Source organism: Echiichthys vipera (assembly GCF_963691815.1).
Source record: "Echiichthys vipera genome assembly, chromosome: 12".
NCBI classification, from domain to species: domain Eukaryota; kingdom Metazoa; phylum Chordata; class Actinopteri; order Perciformes; family Trachinidae; genus Echiichthys; species Echiichthys vipera.
In genome coordinates this window covers 12,547,742-12,567,804 of record NC_139837.1, presented here as the reverse complement: position 1 = coordinate 12,567,804, position 20,063 = coordinate 12,547,742, and the positions used below count along the sequence as shown (strand labels likewise).

General features: G+C 43.3%; 1 protein-coding gene across 1 annotated transcript in view; it reads right to left on the bottom strand.

Moving 5' to 3' along the window:
- Nucleotides 1–20,063, bottom strand: part of msrab (methionine sulfoxide reductase Ab) — a gene marked incomplete at its 5' end in the record, with an annotated part of 33,168 nt that overhangs the window by 8,338 nt on the left and 4,767 nt on the right. Inside the window, 4 exon segments of the mRNA XM_083924699.1 lie at nt 3,211–3,317; nt 14,899–15,003; nt 17,955–18,074; nt 18,228–18,296. Coding sequence (XP_083780825.1) covers nt 3,211–3,317; nt 14,899–15,003; nt 17,955–18,074; nt 18,228–18,296 — 401 coding nt within the window.

The window sequence follows — 20,063 nt, the reverse complement described above, 5'->3', positions numbered from 1 at the left end:
CAGAAATGGTAAGGGTTTTACATAAATAAATGACATCAACTTTTGTAAATTAAAAAAAAAAGAATATTTTCAGTTTGGAATTTTGGTGGGATTTCTTCTTGAATATTTAAATGTTTTCAACACACAGCATATATCTGTATACTTTAGGAACTGACAGATACAAGAAAAGTGTTCAAGGGATTTAAGGACATTATGAGTTTTGTGTTTGCCTAAATATAATTGATACCAAGCAAATCTTCATGGATATTATTTGGATTTTTCCCTTAACAAATCAATCACATTTCACAGTATATTTAGTTCCTGCTCTGGAGCTTTCCGTCATGTCACATGATCTTCATCAGAAGATGGAGTCTGCTCACTTGTTATAGATTTTTTTCCAGTCAAGTTTATTAGATGGTTATTATATCAACATGTAATAGTTAATAACTACTATTTAATAGTAGTAATAATAGGCTATATAAAATAATATATAATAGAGACTATATTTAGTGTGATAAAAAAAAAGTTGCCACAACATTGGTTCTGACTGGTCTAAATTCTTGAACATCACGGAAAAACAAAAATAAAAATAACGACAAAACGCTGACATTGTGTTTATTAAATGTCTTCCATATGATTTTTTTACACTGCATGGGTGTGTATATCTTTAATATTCAAATTGTTATGAGTTCATAGATGCCAAACACTTGATTGTGCTCCTCGTACTTTCACAGATATAGCCATTTTCTTGTCATACTATATTTAGTCTTTGGGCACATGGGACTTCCGTTCCTAAAATATAATGAAATATATAGAAAAAAGAGCCGTCCCATGTGCCAAGAATAAAACTTCAAAAACTTCAAAACTCAACTTTTAAGGCACCATGGATGAGAAGTTGTGATAGTGTTGAGATTTAAGATTCAGATTTTAACAACTACAACTCAGTGAGAATGAGGCAAACTCCTTCATGCTGATGAAGATCATGTGATGTGATATATGGAAAAAGACTTGAGGTCAGCTGCTGTTTCCAAGGTCAAAATCTATTTGACATATTTCCATTTTTATTTCACATCAAGCTTTGACTGACGCCGTCTTTAATTCACACTCCTTATATTTTAAACCCCTCCACTGTGGTTTAACGTTTGCAAAGACATTGATGGTGCACGGCTTATAAACCTGGAAGGTGTCTTTGTGTGTGGGGGGTCACCGTCAGTTGATAGCCTGTCAGTCAGTCACGGCCCTCTGATCTGATTGCCTCCCTCTTTTTCTTTTCCTGCTTTTCTCCCCCCCTGCCTCCATTCACCACCTTCCAGGCCTCAGCTGCTACTCCTCTCTTACACCTCTGACCCCAGCCCAAGGCCAAGGTTGGGAGGTTGTCGCCATGGCAACATGAACAGCCCTGTGGACCGTGACTGCTGACCCCGGGACCCCTAAGTTACTATAACGATTATAATTTGCTCCCTTCTGCCCCTCCCCCGCCAGCTTGTCCATGAATACCATTTAGAGAAACAAACAAACCAGAGTGACGCAGGGATCAACGGATAGACGGACTAATGGATGGACGGACGGACAGATGGAAGAAAGAACAAAAGAGGGACGCGTGTGCCGCTGAAAGGACAAGCTTTAGAAATGAGTTTTGATGACCTTTCGACCCTCTTCCTCTCTTTCTGTTCAAGAAAAAGTGTGTCACCGATTGGATGTAGATGGGGATCTACTCAACAGAGGTGGCTTTGCTTGACTAAACAGAATCAAACTCTAAGAGGTCACCACTCCAGAGACTGGCTTTTAATTCTGATTCAAATAACTGGAACATCTCCAAACTATAGCTTATCCCTGCTTAACAGCAAAAAAAAAAAAGTTATTTGAAAAGATCTTTTGCTCATTCTATTCATTCTCATTTAGCAAAACACAAAAATCTACTTTTGAAAGTTACTCTGCATTTACGTCGGAATAATTGGAAATATGAGTTCCTGAACCATGAACGCACCTTCATATTTGAAAAAATGACAACTTGGAAAGTCAGTGAAAATTTCGGCACACAACTTTCTGGGTTGATGTAAGGGCTGCAACTAACAATTATGAAAAATGGTAAAAAAAAAAAAAAAAAAAAAGTAGATCAGCATTTCCCAAAGCCCTAGAAGACGTCCTCAAATGTCTTGTTTTCCCCACAACTCTAATATATTCAGTTAACTGTCAGAGAGGAGGAAAGAAACCAGAAAAATATTCACATTTAAGAAGCTGGGACACTTTTAATTTATTTTAATTTTTAATCAAATACAAAACATCTTCTTTGCAGCGCCCATGTTGTTTCCACATTCACTCATGAACACAATAAAGTCGTAAGAGTGACCAAGTTGGGAAATAGGACCATACGGAGAGCACATGAATGCACTGTTACTGCACAGCTGTATCCCTGTGTGATGTGTGTGAAGTCGGGGCAATGAGTCTTATGTTCCGCCTCAACAATGAACAGCTAAATTACAAAAAAGTGTTACACCAGTATTAGGTTTGTTCCCATTAGGATAAAATGTGGCTGCTCGGAAAGTTTCAGTCCACGGCCTCTCAAATTGCCGTTCACTCGCTGCGTTTCCATTACAAAAATCACCGGTTATTTGGATCAGCGGTGACCAGCTGTTACAGCAGCGCGCCGGTCTTTCTCAAAGTGAGAAATACAGAATAGTTGTAGTTTGATTTAAGGTGGCCCTATGATTCACAACGGAGACTTATGTACAAGCAACATGAAAGAAAACACTCCACTTATAAAATTCTGGGCGCTATAAAAGTGTTTGTTGACAGACAGGCTGTCACCCCGCTTGCCGTATGGTGTGTATGTGCGTGTGCGTGTGTGTGTGCATGTGTGTTTGTGTGTGTGTGTGTGTGTGTGTGTGTAAATGGGAGAGAGATGGAGGGAGCATGCAGCAAAGGGCCGCAGGTCAGAATCCAGCACTCATTTCAAAGATGCGCGTGCAAAGATCATTTTCTGAAGTTCTACTTCACTGCTGGGTAAAAAAACGGCCGTTTCGAGTGACTCACATGCAAATTAAGGGTGTTTTGGCAAGATAGACCCGACTCATTCTGGGTATTCCAGCCTAATGGAAATGCACCTATTCACAACAGATGTTCTACCATACCGTAGAACATCACTCAAGCATATAACCAAATCAACACATGATTTGGTTATATGCTTGAGTGTCATAATGACACCTTCGTAAGTGTGTGTGGGAGTTATACCTGCTGGTAGGCCACTTTGCTCTTCAATGCAAGCTCCTGTTGAGTTGGGTTGGATGTGTAAATGGCTGAACGATACTGAGTGCCATGGTCGTTCTGCTGCCTCATACCTGCGTTAACATACACACAAAGGGGAAAATAAGACATCCCACAAATAAGCACAAGTACCACAATCACCAACGGACACAATGTCATTTGCATATAACAGGTTTCCACAATTATGTCATCATCTTGCATCTTGAATTCATGAAGCCAAATGGATTCAAAGATCACAGCAGATTTGGGCTTTCATTGGGGAGGCCTGTGGTGTGTAGGTGTATGGGCTCATGTAGGTGGGTGTATTTTCTTCCTCTTTGTTGTCTATGTGGCACTGTCAAAATTTTCATCAGCTTTACATCAGTGTGCTTGGAGGAGGCCCAGGCCCAGTGTACCTTGATTAGGAGGCCAAACAGCTGCCATATGCTTTTCAGAGGCTACAGTTCTGGGCAGCTCAATGGCAGGTTTCTGTCTGTCTCCATCTCTCACCCTCTCAGCTTTTTTTTCTTCTCTTCACTGAAGACCATCATCTATCCTTTTAAATACTTGTCTTTCTCAATCTTTGGCCTCCTGTTGTGGGTTGGGGCCAGTGACGTGTGTGTGTGTGTGTGTGTGTGTGTGTGTGTGTGTGTGTGTGTGTGTGTGTGTGTGTGTGTGTGTGTGTGTGTGTGTGTGTGTGTTCTTCTTTAAGGCTTTTACAGCTTTGTCTTTCAGCCTACGGACAGAAACAGTAGCTTAGTTCATCTGAACAACACATCGTCGCTTTAGTTGTATGACTATTGTTCAGTGACTGCCAAAGATCAGTGGTTTATATCAAAAGCTACATCAACAGATCATCTGGTTATGCTTATGCAGGGTGCAGTGTCTTTGAACAGCAATACTGTATTTGTTACTTCTTGTTATGTCTTGTTTCTTTCCCCGTTTTTTTCGAATAATTTTCTCAAAGCACCATTGCCCAATTACTTTGGCTGCTAACAAGCAGCGAAACAAGCTGTTGTGACCATGTTGCAAAACAGTTGCTTATTTACACATCAGAACCAGAGCAATGTTAGCATTCATCTGGAGTTGTGTTTGTGTCCATCCACCAAACTTGAGCCATTCACTCCCCTTGATTATCCCATACCATACTATTTTGACTATTTTTTTTAAAGATTAGTGTTTAGTTTCTTTTCTTGTTATGATACAGGTAGGTGGTCGTGGTCTGTATGTGTGTGTGTGTGTGTGTGTGTGTGTGTGTGTGTGTGTGTGTGTGTGTGTGTGTGTGTGTATTTTTGTGTGTGGGGAGGGGGGGGGGCACATTCAACTCTGGACCACCACAGCAAGGACTCAGCCCTCCCGCTCTGAACTGAAACAACTACTTGATTAGGTTGACAAAAAGATGATGGTTTGGGTTAAAATAAGTATGTTTGTTAAGTAATTTAAGTTAGGTTACGTAGGCTACGTAAGTTTAGTATGTCATGTAGGTCAAGTATGTTTTTTAAACAAGTCAACATTGACTCTTGGGTTTCACCACTGGACACAAACACAAAACAGTCTCTGATAAAAAATGTTTGTGATAGATTTCCCTCAAAGTGTAATTGGGAATGCATTTCGTTGTATGGGGCTTTAATTTTTAGGTAAGCAGGGGTGCTTTTTACCTCTGTTTGGTCTCCACTAATGCCTGAGGGAAATATCTGCCTCTTTAGCTGCCAAATGCTCCCTTATGTTTATGTGCTATACTGGCTAACTTTGTCGGCTGTTTGCTGCTAGGCCAGTAATGTGTTATTTTCTCCATCACTTGATTCAGTGCAAATATATAATGTTTGAAAATGCTTTAAAACATATATCACGTTTATCAAATGGAAGCTCTGATGGCATGATGCCAGATGAAGAAAACAAAAAAAACATTATAAACCAATCAGATGTGTCATAACCCAGTGTTCCCTTAGCACATTTGCGATGCACCCCGGAGGATTTCCTCAGAAGATAAGGTTTGCTTCCCATTCAAGCCTTACATGTTTTACATTGTGTCAAACAGCATAGCGTAAGTGACACCTGTTAATATCTCTCTCTGTTGTTTTCCATTTATATTGTGGGTGAAAACAGATTTCCACTGAATGTGCTGACAAGCTGGAGCCACAAGATGCTAGCGTCTGCCTGACACAGTGATCTGCATATCATGTTCTCTTTAGATTAAATGTTGCCTTACATCATAGAGTGTCACATTCTATCTGTGACACCGTCTGTTCAGATATAACCGCTATAAGTATTCATCTGGTCTTCATTCAAATCAGAGCAGACATCGCCCGCTCTCCGACACATACTGAATGCCTCAGAGAATTTGCTTCACTGAGGATTTCCTCAACAATATTAAATGCTTGAGTTGTTCAAATATGATAAAACAGTGTGTTGTGCTGATAACCTCGTTGAACGAAATGTGTGCATATCAGTCTCTGCTCAGTACAGAGCGTATTGACTTAAATATCTTCTCTCTACCAAAAACTCAATGCATTTTACATTTTAAATCTTTCATAGAAAGCTAACTGACATCTCCATCACCTCAGAGAGTTAAACAAAGACAGAATGTTTGCCTTCCTCTTTGCAAACTTTAAGTAGCTTATATATATATATATATATATATATATATATATATATATATATATATATATATATATACAGTATATATAGTATGGCCCAGAGTTCACCATAACGCAATCTCCGTTTACAGATCTCAACTAGAAGATAAACAAGACTAAGAGTCTATGGCCATGCTAGTGGCTCAGAAAGGCTCTCAGCCCCAGTTTCCAGCTGGAAACTTGAACTGGAACACTCGCCTCAAGTCAGATTTCAGATTTGGAAAGTCAGGATAAAATTGACGCCCTGAAAGGAAAGGTGAAATCTTTTTTCAGGGCAAGTTTATCTCCTACATAGGAGATAGTAACTCCTACTTTCTAAACCTATGTTTTGACCAACAATGCCCCCCCCCCAAAAAAGAAATTCACCTTCCCTTTCATTGCTTATGTAAGATAACCTCACCAACCCTAACCTCAAAATCCGAGATGGCTACTCCTAGAGCTGTAGTAATATACTGATGATTAGCACTTCTGTCTTATCTGTCTCATTAAATCAAATCATACACACAGTACTGTCTATCTTCGATCATGTTGCTACGGTGTGACCATGAATGATCACCCCCATTCCTTAAGTATTTAGGTTGTGTCTCTGTCTGCAATTTGTTGACCTAAATGAACTGGAACCAACCTCAGTGCAAGGTTGGCGACAAGAGGGAAATTTTAGTCTGCACCAAAGTCGAAGACCGACCTACAGACCATCATTACCATCCATAGAGCCATACTGCTAGCATGGCTATAGACATCTTGAGATTTCATATTCATAAACATGTCTGCTAATTTCACCTCTTTCCATATATTTTTTCTCTCTCTTGTGCTTTCCACAACCAAACCCACTCTCTCATTCGTCTCCCTCTGTCTCTGAATCCATCTCTACCCTCAACCTCTTTCTCTCCATCTCTGCAGTGTTGGATGTCGGCCATCTTGCCCCCAGCGCTGTTGTTCAGTGACGGGGCTAATGGTGGCCCCTCCATCAAAGGCCACTGAGCCACTCTGCCATTGGCTATCCACCAGAGCCTTTACTCTGATTGGCTGGCTAGCAGGGGTCTTGTAGCTTTGCTGCTCCCTGTGACCTTGCCTGCTGACCCCAAGGTTTTGACCAGCTAACACACACACACACACACACACACACACACACACACACACACACACACACACACACACACACACACACACACACACACACACACACACACACACACACACACACACACACACACACACACACACACACACACACACACACACACACACACACACACACACACACACACACACACACACACACACACACACACACACACACACACACACACACACACACACACACACACACACACACACGTATGCATGTGTGAACAAAACATGCATATTAATTAATCAGAGGAAAACCTATATAATATAAACATCATATATCATGGAATTACTGTCTGAATGCTGTAATTTGATTAAAGTTATTTTGCAAGAACAAAGAGTTGATTCAAACGATTTTTTAGACGATTAATATCAAATATAAAAAAAGGGGGGGTGAAGAAGACAAAGGCTTATCATCACACAGATATGGTTAATGAAATTAAATATCAAAGAAAAGTCAAGAGACAAACACCCTTGAGTGGTGGTAGCCACTTCCATCACAAAGACAATTAAGATTCATCACATCTTCAGAGCTCCCTCCATCATCAGACGAGGAGTTACTCCCTCATCAAAATATTAACACCATCCAAAACATCAAACTAGGTTTTGACTATACTAAGTCCAAATCCATCCCCATAAGCATTCAGTCCTCAAAGAACTACAACGGCAACAAATACCACCCAAAAAACTCAGATTCCCCCCTCCCGCGTCAGCCGTCTCTCTCTTGCTCTCTCCATTTTTAACAGCCCCCTTCGTTATTTTCTCCATCCATCAAAGGCGGCAGTAATTATTAATGAGAGCCTCCCTGTTCTCTCTGCATTATGCATGAGAGCCCTGCCTCTGAAAGCAGAGGGTAATGGGGGGTGGACAGAGGGGGAGGGGCTATGGGTCACACGTGCACACACATCGCCTACCGGGGTCACTGACCTACGCCCACAAAGCCAAAAATATAAATTAATATACCTCCCAACCCAAATACGAAAAATGTAAACGTAGCCCCTTCGGTACAAAAGCTAAAATCAGACAAAGTGGGGAGGGTGGTGGGGTGTCTCAGGTCTCAGAGGAGTGGCTGCTCTCTTCGACAGACAGTTATGCACAAACCTGCGTACGCAAATGTACATGCACACACTTTTCTTTTAGGCTTGTTGTGTTTAAACCCGCTGAGATTTTTTGCAACTCTGTAAAATCTCTTCCAGTGTTTACCCTTGCACACAACAAAACATGGCACTGCTCAGCTTGTCGCCGCTGGCTGTTGAGGATAGATGCCTGCTATTTCTCCCGCTTCCAAAATTCAAGCTTCTATCCTTCGATCTGCAAATTGTGCTCATTCACCTTTTGTCTCTGGCTCTTTCCTTATATCCACCTTCCATTAACTTTTTTTCTCTGCACACATCGTGTGTGTGCATACGTGTGGTCGATGGATGTACAAAGCATAGCCAGGCGTGTGACTTTAAGTTGTTAATCAGATTAAAAAGGATGCTGGTGAAGAACTGGTAAAGAAGAAGAAAAAAAGAAGAGGCAGAGCTAGAAATTACAGGCCGATACAGAGTAAGAGCATTGTACCAACGCACGTAACATCTCTCTAAAGAACCGATGGCCTGACCCCGGCTTATTCTCCCCTGGTGTCTTTTTTACACGACGATCCTTCATCTGTTAACCAGTGTAAAAGCTGAGATTAGCCTCACCTCTCCACCTCTTTATGTGCCGTCCCAGCTTTCCCTCTGTGTCTTTCAACTCCCTCACTTCCTCTGTATTTCAGGAGCGCTCAAATAGATGTAAAACAAGAAAAGATTGCAAATGGGGCACAAAAAAAACCCCCATTTAATCACAGACAGGAAAGAATAAACATTTCAGCAGTCAAGCTATTGTCTGTGTCTGCAATTAAGAAATGTTTCTGCGTAATTGGTGACTTTTTGCATCCTTCTGAGCGTGGAGAAAAAACATTTGAAGTGAATTCGGAATTATTGCAGTTGGCAGTGCGTACCAATTAGACTGCAGCAGAGTGAGCACTAATGAACAATCTGATATGGTTTCTTTTTTCTTCTTCTTTTACCTCTTTATGCCTACCCCTTACCCGAATTCCCTACACGGTCACACAGTGTAACACTTAATCACTCACTTCAAGTCTAGAGAGAGACTAACACTGCCCTTCCCCAAAACTGAAACATCCGTGGGGATTATTTGGCATTTTTCACGCTGATGGAGTCCAACCAACTATCATTATTTCTACTTTTCTGTCAAAAAAGTACATCTAGTATAATATCTGGTAACTGCAGTTTTCCCTCTGTATGTGTGTGTGTGTGTGATAGTACTCAGGGTTGTGCTGTGCCCCGCGGTCCCGTTACGACTGTGTGCGTGCCAGCAGAGCCCTCTCCTCTCCTCCTCTCCCCTCTCAGCTTCTATTTTTGCCCTGTTCTTATGTAAGCCGCTCCTGACGCGCTGGAGACAGAGGCAGAGTACGGAGTTGGGATGGTGAGAGCATCCCCAGCGGACACACACATACACTCGCCTGCACGTGCAAACACACACAAACGTATATATATATATATATATATATATATACACACACACTAAGGGGAGTGAACGTGTGACATATGCAGACATACAGAGCAAAACAAAAAGCAGTGCTCTGCTGGCTGTCACATGACAAAACCACACATACGCTGACAACCTTAAACCAACATCGGGACGTGTGTGCTTTGGCAAAATAATCAGGCATGTGTGTGTGTGTGTGTATATATGAGTTGAAGGTGCACATGCAAATCATATAAATTACTGCAGTAACTATTGTCATGTCTGTTAAATATCTCTCTTCGTTTCATTTTCTCTACCGGAGCAGTGCTCTCTAACATGATCACTTCATAGTTCTGGGCATGTTGTCAGAGCACTGTGACTCCGGCCCTTACGCTGTTTATTTTTAGCTGCATCTAAATCTAACAAGTAGAGCTTGTTCTACTGTTGTACTCAAATCACTCCAGATGATAGCACAAGTTAAAATCCCCTGCATTTAAATCTGTGATATTGTATGTTAAAAGTTTCAGGTCAGCAGTTGCAGCAAATTATGCAAATTTACGTGGAACATTTCTATCTTTCACTCCAACCAACACAGCTTTGGGACCAGAGAGTTCCATTTCTACCATTTAATAATTTCCAAATTAAGTAAACCAAAATAATATCAGATGATTATTGCTTGAAATTAAATAATGTTACTTAAACTTCTTCAATTTTCTGTCCAGAGTCAGTTTCACATCCCTGCAGGCGAGTCAGAGACAGTACCGATTTTTCAAATGATGCACATCTTGTTTCAGAGCACAAATCTTTTAATTACAGTCGATATGATTTTGCGTGAACTCAATTTTCAAACACTCAAATGGCAATTTTGACAACCCGAAATTAACACTGTAAATATTTAGGCTCTTTGTGCATGTCTGTGTGTGGTGTGTTACTTGATGTCATTATTATGCACAACACTGATTGTATATATATATTGTTTCAATGATGTTCATATCTGGGAGAGTATTTTTATTTCAATGCAAGGTGAATGAAAAATGTTTAGAATTTTGTTGAAGAAACTAAACTAAACTATAAGCCTAAACAGGCTTATAGATGTATAACTTCAACATAATCAAACAGCACAACCCCCACAGTGTGTGCACACGTGCCGCAATCTCCATAAATTAGGTCTGTCAGTGTGTGTGAGGGTGTAATAACTGACACCTGGTAATGAGAACGCCATTTTCAGCCAACCGGTGGAGAGGGAAAGGGGTGTGCTAGAAGCGTGGGGGTGGCAGAGGTCACAGGTCAGGGGTCAAGGTCACCTCCTGCGAGGTTTAGCTCTAGATGGCTGGGGCATCCCTAAATTGAAGGATGTGGTGACACAGGGCGACATGGGGGTACCCCATCAGGGAATTGGCGTGTGTCGCAGCCAGCTGGGGTGAAGATATTATATAAGAGAATATTCATGCTCAATTTAATTGTCAGAAAGTAACTGCCACCAGCACGACTTGGCAGATGGAAGACAGCTTGATCTATGTCTATTTTGTGATCTGACCCTATCCATGCCTGTGTATGTGTGATAAGCCATTTTTATACTATAAGCTATATTTGTAGCTCGAGACAGATTATACCCTGTACATCGATTACACAACACAGTTTAAGAAATAAAAAAATAAAAAACTCAAATGGATAAAAATGGCCACGGTGACTGATTTTTTAATTGCACATACCTATTTAAAAAAACCTGTAATATATCTCTTTTCTAAAGTGTGACTCCACCGTCTACCTACAAGCGTGAGCCTGCATGTACGTGCAGACGTTATTAAATGAGGACAGCCGTCTCGGCCATCTTAGCTGTGCATTTGTGTTTTAGTGTCTATCGCTGTTCACTGACGCAGCATCAGCAGCCCACGCCATAAATACTGCATGGCCTCAAAAAATAGAGGGAACAGAGGGAACGAGGCAAGAGGAAGGAAAGGAGAGGAAAAGAGATGAGGAGGAAACAAAGGGGAGTGGAAAAGCCTCAGTTGTTAAGAAGAAAGGCGGAACGAAGGAAGAGATGGGAGAACGGGGGGGGGGGGGGTTGAGGAGCAGGGAGGAGAGAGTGACTAAGAGATAAAAGTGGAGTGAGTGGATGCGAGTGTGTTTGTGTGATGAGCGGATGGCCTTGGGGAGCGGTCGACTCACTGCGCTGCTCTGCGGATGTGCTGACGGGCTCCGGGCCGTTTGCTCGCTCACTCGCCCCTCCGCTCTGCTCCCCACAAAGAGGACAGGGGTGGAGGGGGGGTAGGGGATGCAGGTGAGACGGGTGAGGCGGTGGGTGAGACAGGAGTAGAGCGAGAAACTGGGAAAGAGATGGGGAAAAGGATGGGGAAAGAACTGAGAGGTGGAAGAGAAAGCAGGCATAAGAAAATCACAGAAAGAAAGAGATGAGCAATGGAGGTGACCTTGTGTCTGAATGGGTTAAGGAGCAAAAAAGGGTGTTAGTGCGACTATGGGAGTAGAGCCAAATAGAGGGGTGCGTAGTTGACAGGTTGGAAGGGTAAAGAAGTGGCCAGATATCATGCTTCTATCCTCCGCTGGTAGCTAAGGAGAACGGGGGATAGAAGGAGTGAAACAGGGCCTGTGTTCTGCAACAAGGAAGGATCCATTAAACCAACTGACATGCCACGAGTGCAGCTGTGTGCACCCTCTGCATGCACAGTGTGTGTGTGTGTGTGTTCTGCTTATTCGCATGTACGCACAAATGGAGTAAAGCTGTCTATGAGTAGGCATAATGAGCACTTGTGCATAATGTGAAGTGAACAGTATGCTTGTGTATGGAAATGTGTGCGCAATTGATCCGCAGTGTGTGAAAGAACAGCAAGATGTGTTTGCATCTAACCAGTGATCCTTCTAAATACATCAAATCATGTTTTCAACCCCAACGATGAAACAGAGCTGCTGTTGCCCTCTGACATGCAGACGTCACTCTGACTGTTGAGAGTTCATCCGTGCACGAGTGTTTCCACAAACACACACACACACACACACACACACACATCACAAACACAGTGTGAAGGTATGTTACTGAAGAGTTGCAGACACAAGAAACTTATAATACGGCAGCATGTTGAATGGGGGGTCTTTATGCAACATCCCAGGGAAGCCAGCAGATTGAGACTAGTGTTGCTGAATATGGAAAGAGGGCACACAGCAAAGGCTGCTGGGAGTTTCTGATTGGCTGCTAATGTTGCTATCCAGGCTGGGATTGGTGGAGCAGACGCAGCCCGACATCACGTTGTCGGGACTAAACCCTTTTGAACTGAGGCAAAGCAGAGAGGCACAGATCTCAAAACACATACACACAGATGTGCATACACACTTTCAGAAACACACCCACACACATACGCATTAAAAAGGAAGTATTGCACGCAACTGAATATGCATCTGTACATGATAGTTCCACATGTACTCCAATACTGAGAGTATATATAAACCAGGATGGGCTCTGTGTTGATCATGTCAGGAGAAAACAGAATTCATAATGTTCCTGGGCTCTTTTCCATACATGATGATCTCTAGTGGATCTGTGCAGTTGAAAGGGAAAAGAGCAAACGTCTTTAATTTCTCCATTCTCTTTTAAGCCCGGCTCTAAGGTGGACAGAATAAATTGGAACTTAAGCATGCGTGAAGGCACAGCCAGCGGGCCCCCTTTCCACCACTCCACGCCACATTTGTCAAATCAGAGGAATTTCTGCTACACGTGAACTCAAAATCGGAGAATAGAGAAGCGGCAGGGATTCACATTTAAGTCACGCATATGGAGTCACACTCCTAAACAAAAAAAATATATATATATTTGAGTTTGTGTTTTTTTGGGGGGGAATATGTCGCCCGATCTTGACTGTAACACACAAGCACACGCATAAAATAGCGAAATTCATCTGCAATAAGCTGCATGCTATTCATAAAACATGAGATGAGAAAAGGCAGTGAGTCAGGGGAAATGCATGACTTCTCTTCTGGCCTCACTGCCTTCGCCCTGTGGCGTGTCGACTTGGGTTCTGTCTGTGCCTTCGCCCGTAGTAAGACGTGTCTCTGCCCTTGGCTACAGTGAACGGGAGAATCGCGATGAACCTCAATAGTTACTTCCACCTCTGCCTTAAACCACTTCGAGTTGAACGGATGAAGTGGAATGTGAAGAACATATGAAAACATACGGCTCATCTGTCAGCTTTCTGCGGTAGGTGCACTAACATGGCCGACATGTTAGTAGTGTATTTAGGTCACATGGTGTATGAGAAAAAACCCATGACAGATGCAAAAGAGAAGACGTGAGTGTCATTGTGTGTGTGTGTGTTTGCTCTGAAGGTCGGGCCTATGAATCTTTGATCCATCTCCTCCCAACTTGTCATGCCCCTCCCTACATTGGATATGAGTGAGCAGAGTACTTCCTTGCCTGTTCTTTCACACACACACACACACACACACACACACACACACACACACACACACACACACACACACACACACACACACACACACACACACACACACACACACACACACACACACACACACACACACACACACACACACACACACACACACACACACACACACACACACACACACACACACACACACACACACACACACACACACACACACACACACCTCCCAGTGCATTAATGTTCTTACATCACCTCCTCTAGTGAGCAGAAAAAACAAGAGAGCAAGAGACTCAAAGGGAGGTAGAGAGGGGTTATGGGGGATGGGGTTCTCTTCGCTGCAGGGGGTGGGGTGGGTCGAGAGACTTGTGTAATTAAGGAGGAGAGTCAAAGGACCGGGATTAAAATGCTATGAAGTTAACTTATTTAGCACGCTGTACAGAGTGTAGGAATAGGGATCAGAACCGGAAAGGTATACGCAAACAACTCAAATAAATGTTACACCATCACAGCAAAGTTTCACCAGATTCCAGATTAACAACTTCAGAATTGCTGTTAAGGGATTAACCACCCATGTAGTGCACTGTGCACAATAAAACAAAAATTGAAAATACATTATTCAACCCAGAAAAAACAAATTTCCACATTGCATCAGCCAGAAGCCCTTGTGTGAAGTGAATGATAAAAGGCTGGTTTACATTGGATAAAGTACAGCCATGCACATGCTCTAACACAGAGAGGGCTTTTCTGCAGTTAGGGCTTGAACATGCATCACAACGGTGTGTTTGTCCATGGATGGCTGGATCTCAGACACATTAACACTGTCTGGCATTGACTTACACCCATGAGACTTCCCCCCCGTACAACGCACACGCAGGCACACGTCTGGGCATCATTCTTCTGCTCTAATACACCCTGTGACCCTCGGGACGGGTCTTATTTGAGGGCTACTTTTGGGTTCGTGTGTATGTGCATGTTGCCACCTTGTGTAGGATTGTGGCGTTCCCAAAAGCGTTTGAGCAGCTCCTCAAGGCCGACGTCTTTCAGGGAGAAGACCACCCTCACCACCTCAGTGTGACCTGTCAGACCTAAAGGAGAATCACAAAGTTCAATTATTAAAAATCAAGTTTCCCCCTAAGTGCTGCAAAAGGTTGGACACAACAATCGACTAACACTAAAATCATGATGTCTGCATGTCTTGTCAAATCGCAAAAATTGCAAATTTAAATGGCAAAGAAGAGTTTGTGTGTTTGTGTAGTTGTCACCAACTCTATGTGCTACAGGTACAAGACATTCTGGCTGAAGTCAAACCTATGGCACAATGGGATAACGAGAGGTGCAGAAAGACAGAGAGAAGGGACAGGTAAGGTTAAGGTTTAGTTTGCCAAATGCAAACAGACAATCACTCCTGTCTGCTGCCAGGACCCCAAAGCTTCAACAAGCTGCCTGCAGGCATTCCAAAACTGGGGGAGACTTCAGGAGACTTCTCACATGCAGGTGAACACGCGCACACACACACACACACACGCACACACACACACACACAGACAAGCCCACACAGAAAGATGCATCAGGTGCATTGCAGACAATAGGAGACTCGCTGCCAAATTCATGCATATGGCCTCAGACCCACTTTCTATCTCTGAATGACACTAGACTCGCCCAGTGAACATAGACGACCTGCCTGTTTAAACAGTTGTCATCTAAAATCATGAACAGGCACGCTTTTCAGTCATGAGTATCTGACAACAAATAGTCAGTGTATGGCAACATATACTGTATGACTGATGGATGTACATAATGTCACAAACTGGATATTGAATATATTAAAACTAAGGTTAACACAAATGAACAACAGGGAGCAGAAGTTAGAGATGTGAGCTCTGAAAAAAATGCATGTATGGCATGTGTGCAGTAGAGGTGTTGAATGTGCAAAAGGGCTGCAGGGTGGTCATCAGCTAGGGAGCCGAAAGGGAAAGCACATGTGCCAGTATGTATAGCCAAAGACGCAGGTGAGCTGTCAACCAATTTGTCTACTGTGGTTGGCAAGAACAGCATTCACAATACACAATCCTTCACCATATGCATACATTTTGCTGTGGTTATAGCCAGCAGTTAGTTGGAGTTGTAGGCTGGATGTCATAGTGCAGGAATGTCAACAAGAATGGCAGAAAGCAGTACTAAAAAATATTTTTTTAAAAACGTGAATATGCACAATGATTTTTCCACCCGTGTGTCCCATCTGAAGGGGGTGAAAGGCTGAGAAGTGAGAAGCCATTAAAGCTGCTCGGGATTCAATGTTTTGCTGGAGGACACTTCAGCAGGGTGAACGGCCTCCTGTGTGAGGATGGCGTCCCAAATCACTGTGCCATCATGTTGCCCTTTTTTGTTTGATGTTCCCTACTGTTGGATAAAGTACAAACTTCATGAAGAGAATGTCCTCATCAGAAAAACAACAGTTCTGGCTGCTTGTTCTAACATTTAAAATGACCTGTGCCTCCTACCATTGTGTGAGGAGAGATACTGTAGTAGGAAAGACAGAAGAAACATGGTGTTCTTATACCGTCTGTGTGTAACAATGATGAAGGAGACAGCGCATCATGTCTAGTCCCCTACCAATAGCCAACATTGCTTTCTTTTTACCATGACCACAATATTTTTCTAACCTTAACCGACAGTTGTTAGCCAAACCTTTGACAGAGTAGAATATTTTTGAAACGATTGCAAACACACTGCAGAATTGTCCTGTGAATTAATCAAGATCAAATATGCTAATTGGTAATAACATCTTCTCCTGTCCATCTCTCAGCTGTCTGTCATCCCAGGAACAAAAAACTGACTGCACCTCAACCTATCTCATTTCTGTCTGTCAGACCATCCACCTATCCATCTGCCTGTCCTTCCATCCTTCCCTGGCTCTGCTGACAGTTCCATCAGCCCCTTCTTTCTGTCCGTCCAGCTGTCTGTCCTGCCCTGGCTGTGTTGACAGCTCCTCGGTCTCATGCCGTCGCAGTGTTCTGCTCCGTCATGGCCACTGGAGCGACGCACTGCACTCTCTCAGCCGATGGACAGGAGACCTTTCTCTCTCACACTTTTTTTCCCCCGCAAATTGTCTTTCTCCTCAAAAGTTTATTTCACCCGTTTCCTCATTTGATGCAGCACTCAGTCTCCATCTCCATCCTCGGCCATAGTTGACCATCCTGTTGCTGGGAAGCAGACAGAAAGTGAGACTGGGAGAGGCTGACAGATAGGAAACATGCAATCCCTTGAAGGGTTCTGCTAAGAAAGTCTACCAGCCAAGCCGAAAGCGTCTTTCCCCTCCTCTCTATGTCCCCCATGCTGCGCCTGCACCTAGACTCCACACGTGCCTGTAATGATGTACCCTCTGCAATGGAGGAGCCCGAAACTAACAGCACACGACTCCTAAAACACGAGGCCCACAGAACAAGAATAGAGCCAGACATCTTCATTTGAATTATATATCAACGCCCTATCTCTTTGGATCTCACAATGAGGAAAACGTAAAGAAACACATGTGGACATAGACAGGTAGCCAAATATTTTCAGGGGCTTTGATAGCATATACGGAGAATTCATGCTTGTATCTCCAACATTATGTTCGCCAAATCAGTCTCAGGGAAAAAAGCTCATTCACGGCACTTCATACACAGTAACCTCCGTTGGCAAAAAACGCCGCAGTACAGCATAGTACAGAGCCCAATCCTTACAAGTAGGTCATGGGGGGGTGGGGACGGGGGTGCAGCCCATCTGGAGCAGTGCATTCTGAGTAGTTGACTGCAGATGAAGGGAAGGCGGCGAGAGGATGGGAAGCGCTGTACTTTAAACACCATTTCCGAGTCTGTATCTTTTTCTTTTTCCTTTGCAGTTTTTGGTCTCTTGAACCCTGACTGATTTCACAGAAAAATGTCCTGCCAACCCACATTACCTCCCACCAGGGATGAAGAAAGCTCAGGTAACATATCAAAGCGTGGAGATATGTGAAAATGTGAAAATACGCTCAAGATGCAGAGTGCATTACCTGAGGAGACCTCGTGGTAAGTGGGGTTGGGTGTAAAGCCGCCGGCGTAGCCCACCTGGGTGGAGAAGATTCCTGGAAGCTGCCAGAAAAGTCTCTCAGCTCCCCAGAAACAGCCTAAACCTGGACATAGATAAAAGCAAGCAGTATCAGTACCCCGGCATCTGTACAATACCATCCACACATTTTATTGAAACGTGTCAATAACCACAAACTGGTAACACAGGATTCCATACTGGGTTTATTCTTATTGCAAAAATGATTGTGCGGTCTCACCAAACATGAGCGTCTCCATGCCTTCTGGAAAAGGCTCCACAGTGGGATTCCCATTGACAGCATGCTTGTCTGTAAAGTGAATGAGTGTGCAAATGTAATATCAAATCACAACACTGTGTTTCAACAGCACAAATTACAGTATGTGAATAAAGCGGCCCATTAGGGCCTCAGCTAGGCCTCGTAGGTCTACACTTCATTATAGGCTGACCCAGACCAGCAGATCAGAGCAGAGGCTTCTCTGCTGGAAGACATTTAAGAGATTACACGGCTTTGAACGCCATTCTATCCCTGCTGTCCTCTCCTCAATACCCACAATTAAACACTATCACACAGTTATTTCCTGATCTCTCTCTTACTCTACTATATGCCTTTGAATGGGAGTGTATTAAGTGCTAGGCTTGGCATCACTGGGTGTCCACAAAGCGAAACAAATGATGACACGTTAGACGCGCGTGCCCGTATGACCTCACAAGCAGGGGAGGACCTCGCACATAGACCCAGTGCTGCCCTGATCTTCGCTATGTCATGTTAAAAATACCCGATAAGTAAAACTAACTTGAGGTGGCGGGAGGAGTGGCACTCTAATGCATGGAATTAGAGCGCTAAAAAGGAAGTGTGCGTGCGTGTGTGTGTGTGTGTGGGATTGTGTGTAACTCACAGATGTGTGAGGAGGATTAGGGTTTAAGAAGACTGAGGTGACTTAGCGTGCAAATCTCCACTAAGCAAAGGCTGGTTTATACTGCAACCACTAATATTAGTCTACAGATAAACAGGCCATAGGGTACACTACGAGCTTAGGCACATACCAATAATGGATGCCTGTTGTAAGTTCGCTGCATGATTGTTGTGCGATGTGTGACATTGACCTGAATACAAACAATCTCTAATCAGATAGAGCCGTCCTTTTCTGATAGTACAGAAGCAGTGAAACGAAACAATGCCATGCCTGGACATTAAAGATTAACACATGTTACGTGTTACAGGTAGCAAAAGAGGCACCGCATCACTTGAGTGATAACACCTGTCTTGGTGTGCAGTCTCAAGGGCACTTAAGAAATCAGAAAACTTTTTTTTTTTTTTCTGTGCAGTAACAGATTGCAGAAGCATAAAGGACTCCTGAAATGTCACAGAGGCCTGGGCTGCCTTCAGGCAGTCCCTTTCTGCCCTCCTGTTGTGCGACAGTTCTGTCTTTTAGCAGCAGGTTGTTTGGCACTGCCAGGTCATGTTCACGGGCATAGTCAGCCGCAGTCAAAGTATATTTGTGTCAGTGACTGTACTGGCTACATATTCTCAGTCCACAGGGGAGACTTAAGGAGGTAAGAGAACAGAAGAAATCTTTATCCTTCTCCTGTGAATTTGTTTAGCCTCCATCCTCTGCTCACTCTCACCCTCTTGTCCTGCATTTTCTGGCCAGAGAGATAAAAAAGTACTGAAGTTGCCAAATGACTGAGAGAGAGAAAATGCGAGAGTGAGAGAGAGACAAGTGTGCGATAGAGGAGGAGGAGTGGGAGGAGGAGAGAGCAGCCTGCCAAAACAATAAAAAGGAGTAAATAGCCAGTAAGAAGCAACAGATGAGGGTAGCACAGAGGCAGTGAAGGATTCTTTTGGCTTTCAGACCACCATGCCTTTGGGCGCTATATAAAAAGACCGAGCACTTCATCCAAGAGAGAACACAGAGAAAACAAACAAGCAAACAAATAAACAAACAAAAAAAAGAGGTAAAAATGAAGACTGCCAAGAACACGCCGACACAGCATTGTCCAGAGAAGGCAACTCCGAGCCAACCCCCACCCTCTCGTCTCTCTCAGCTGGTCTCCATCTTCACTTCACACTCTT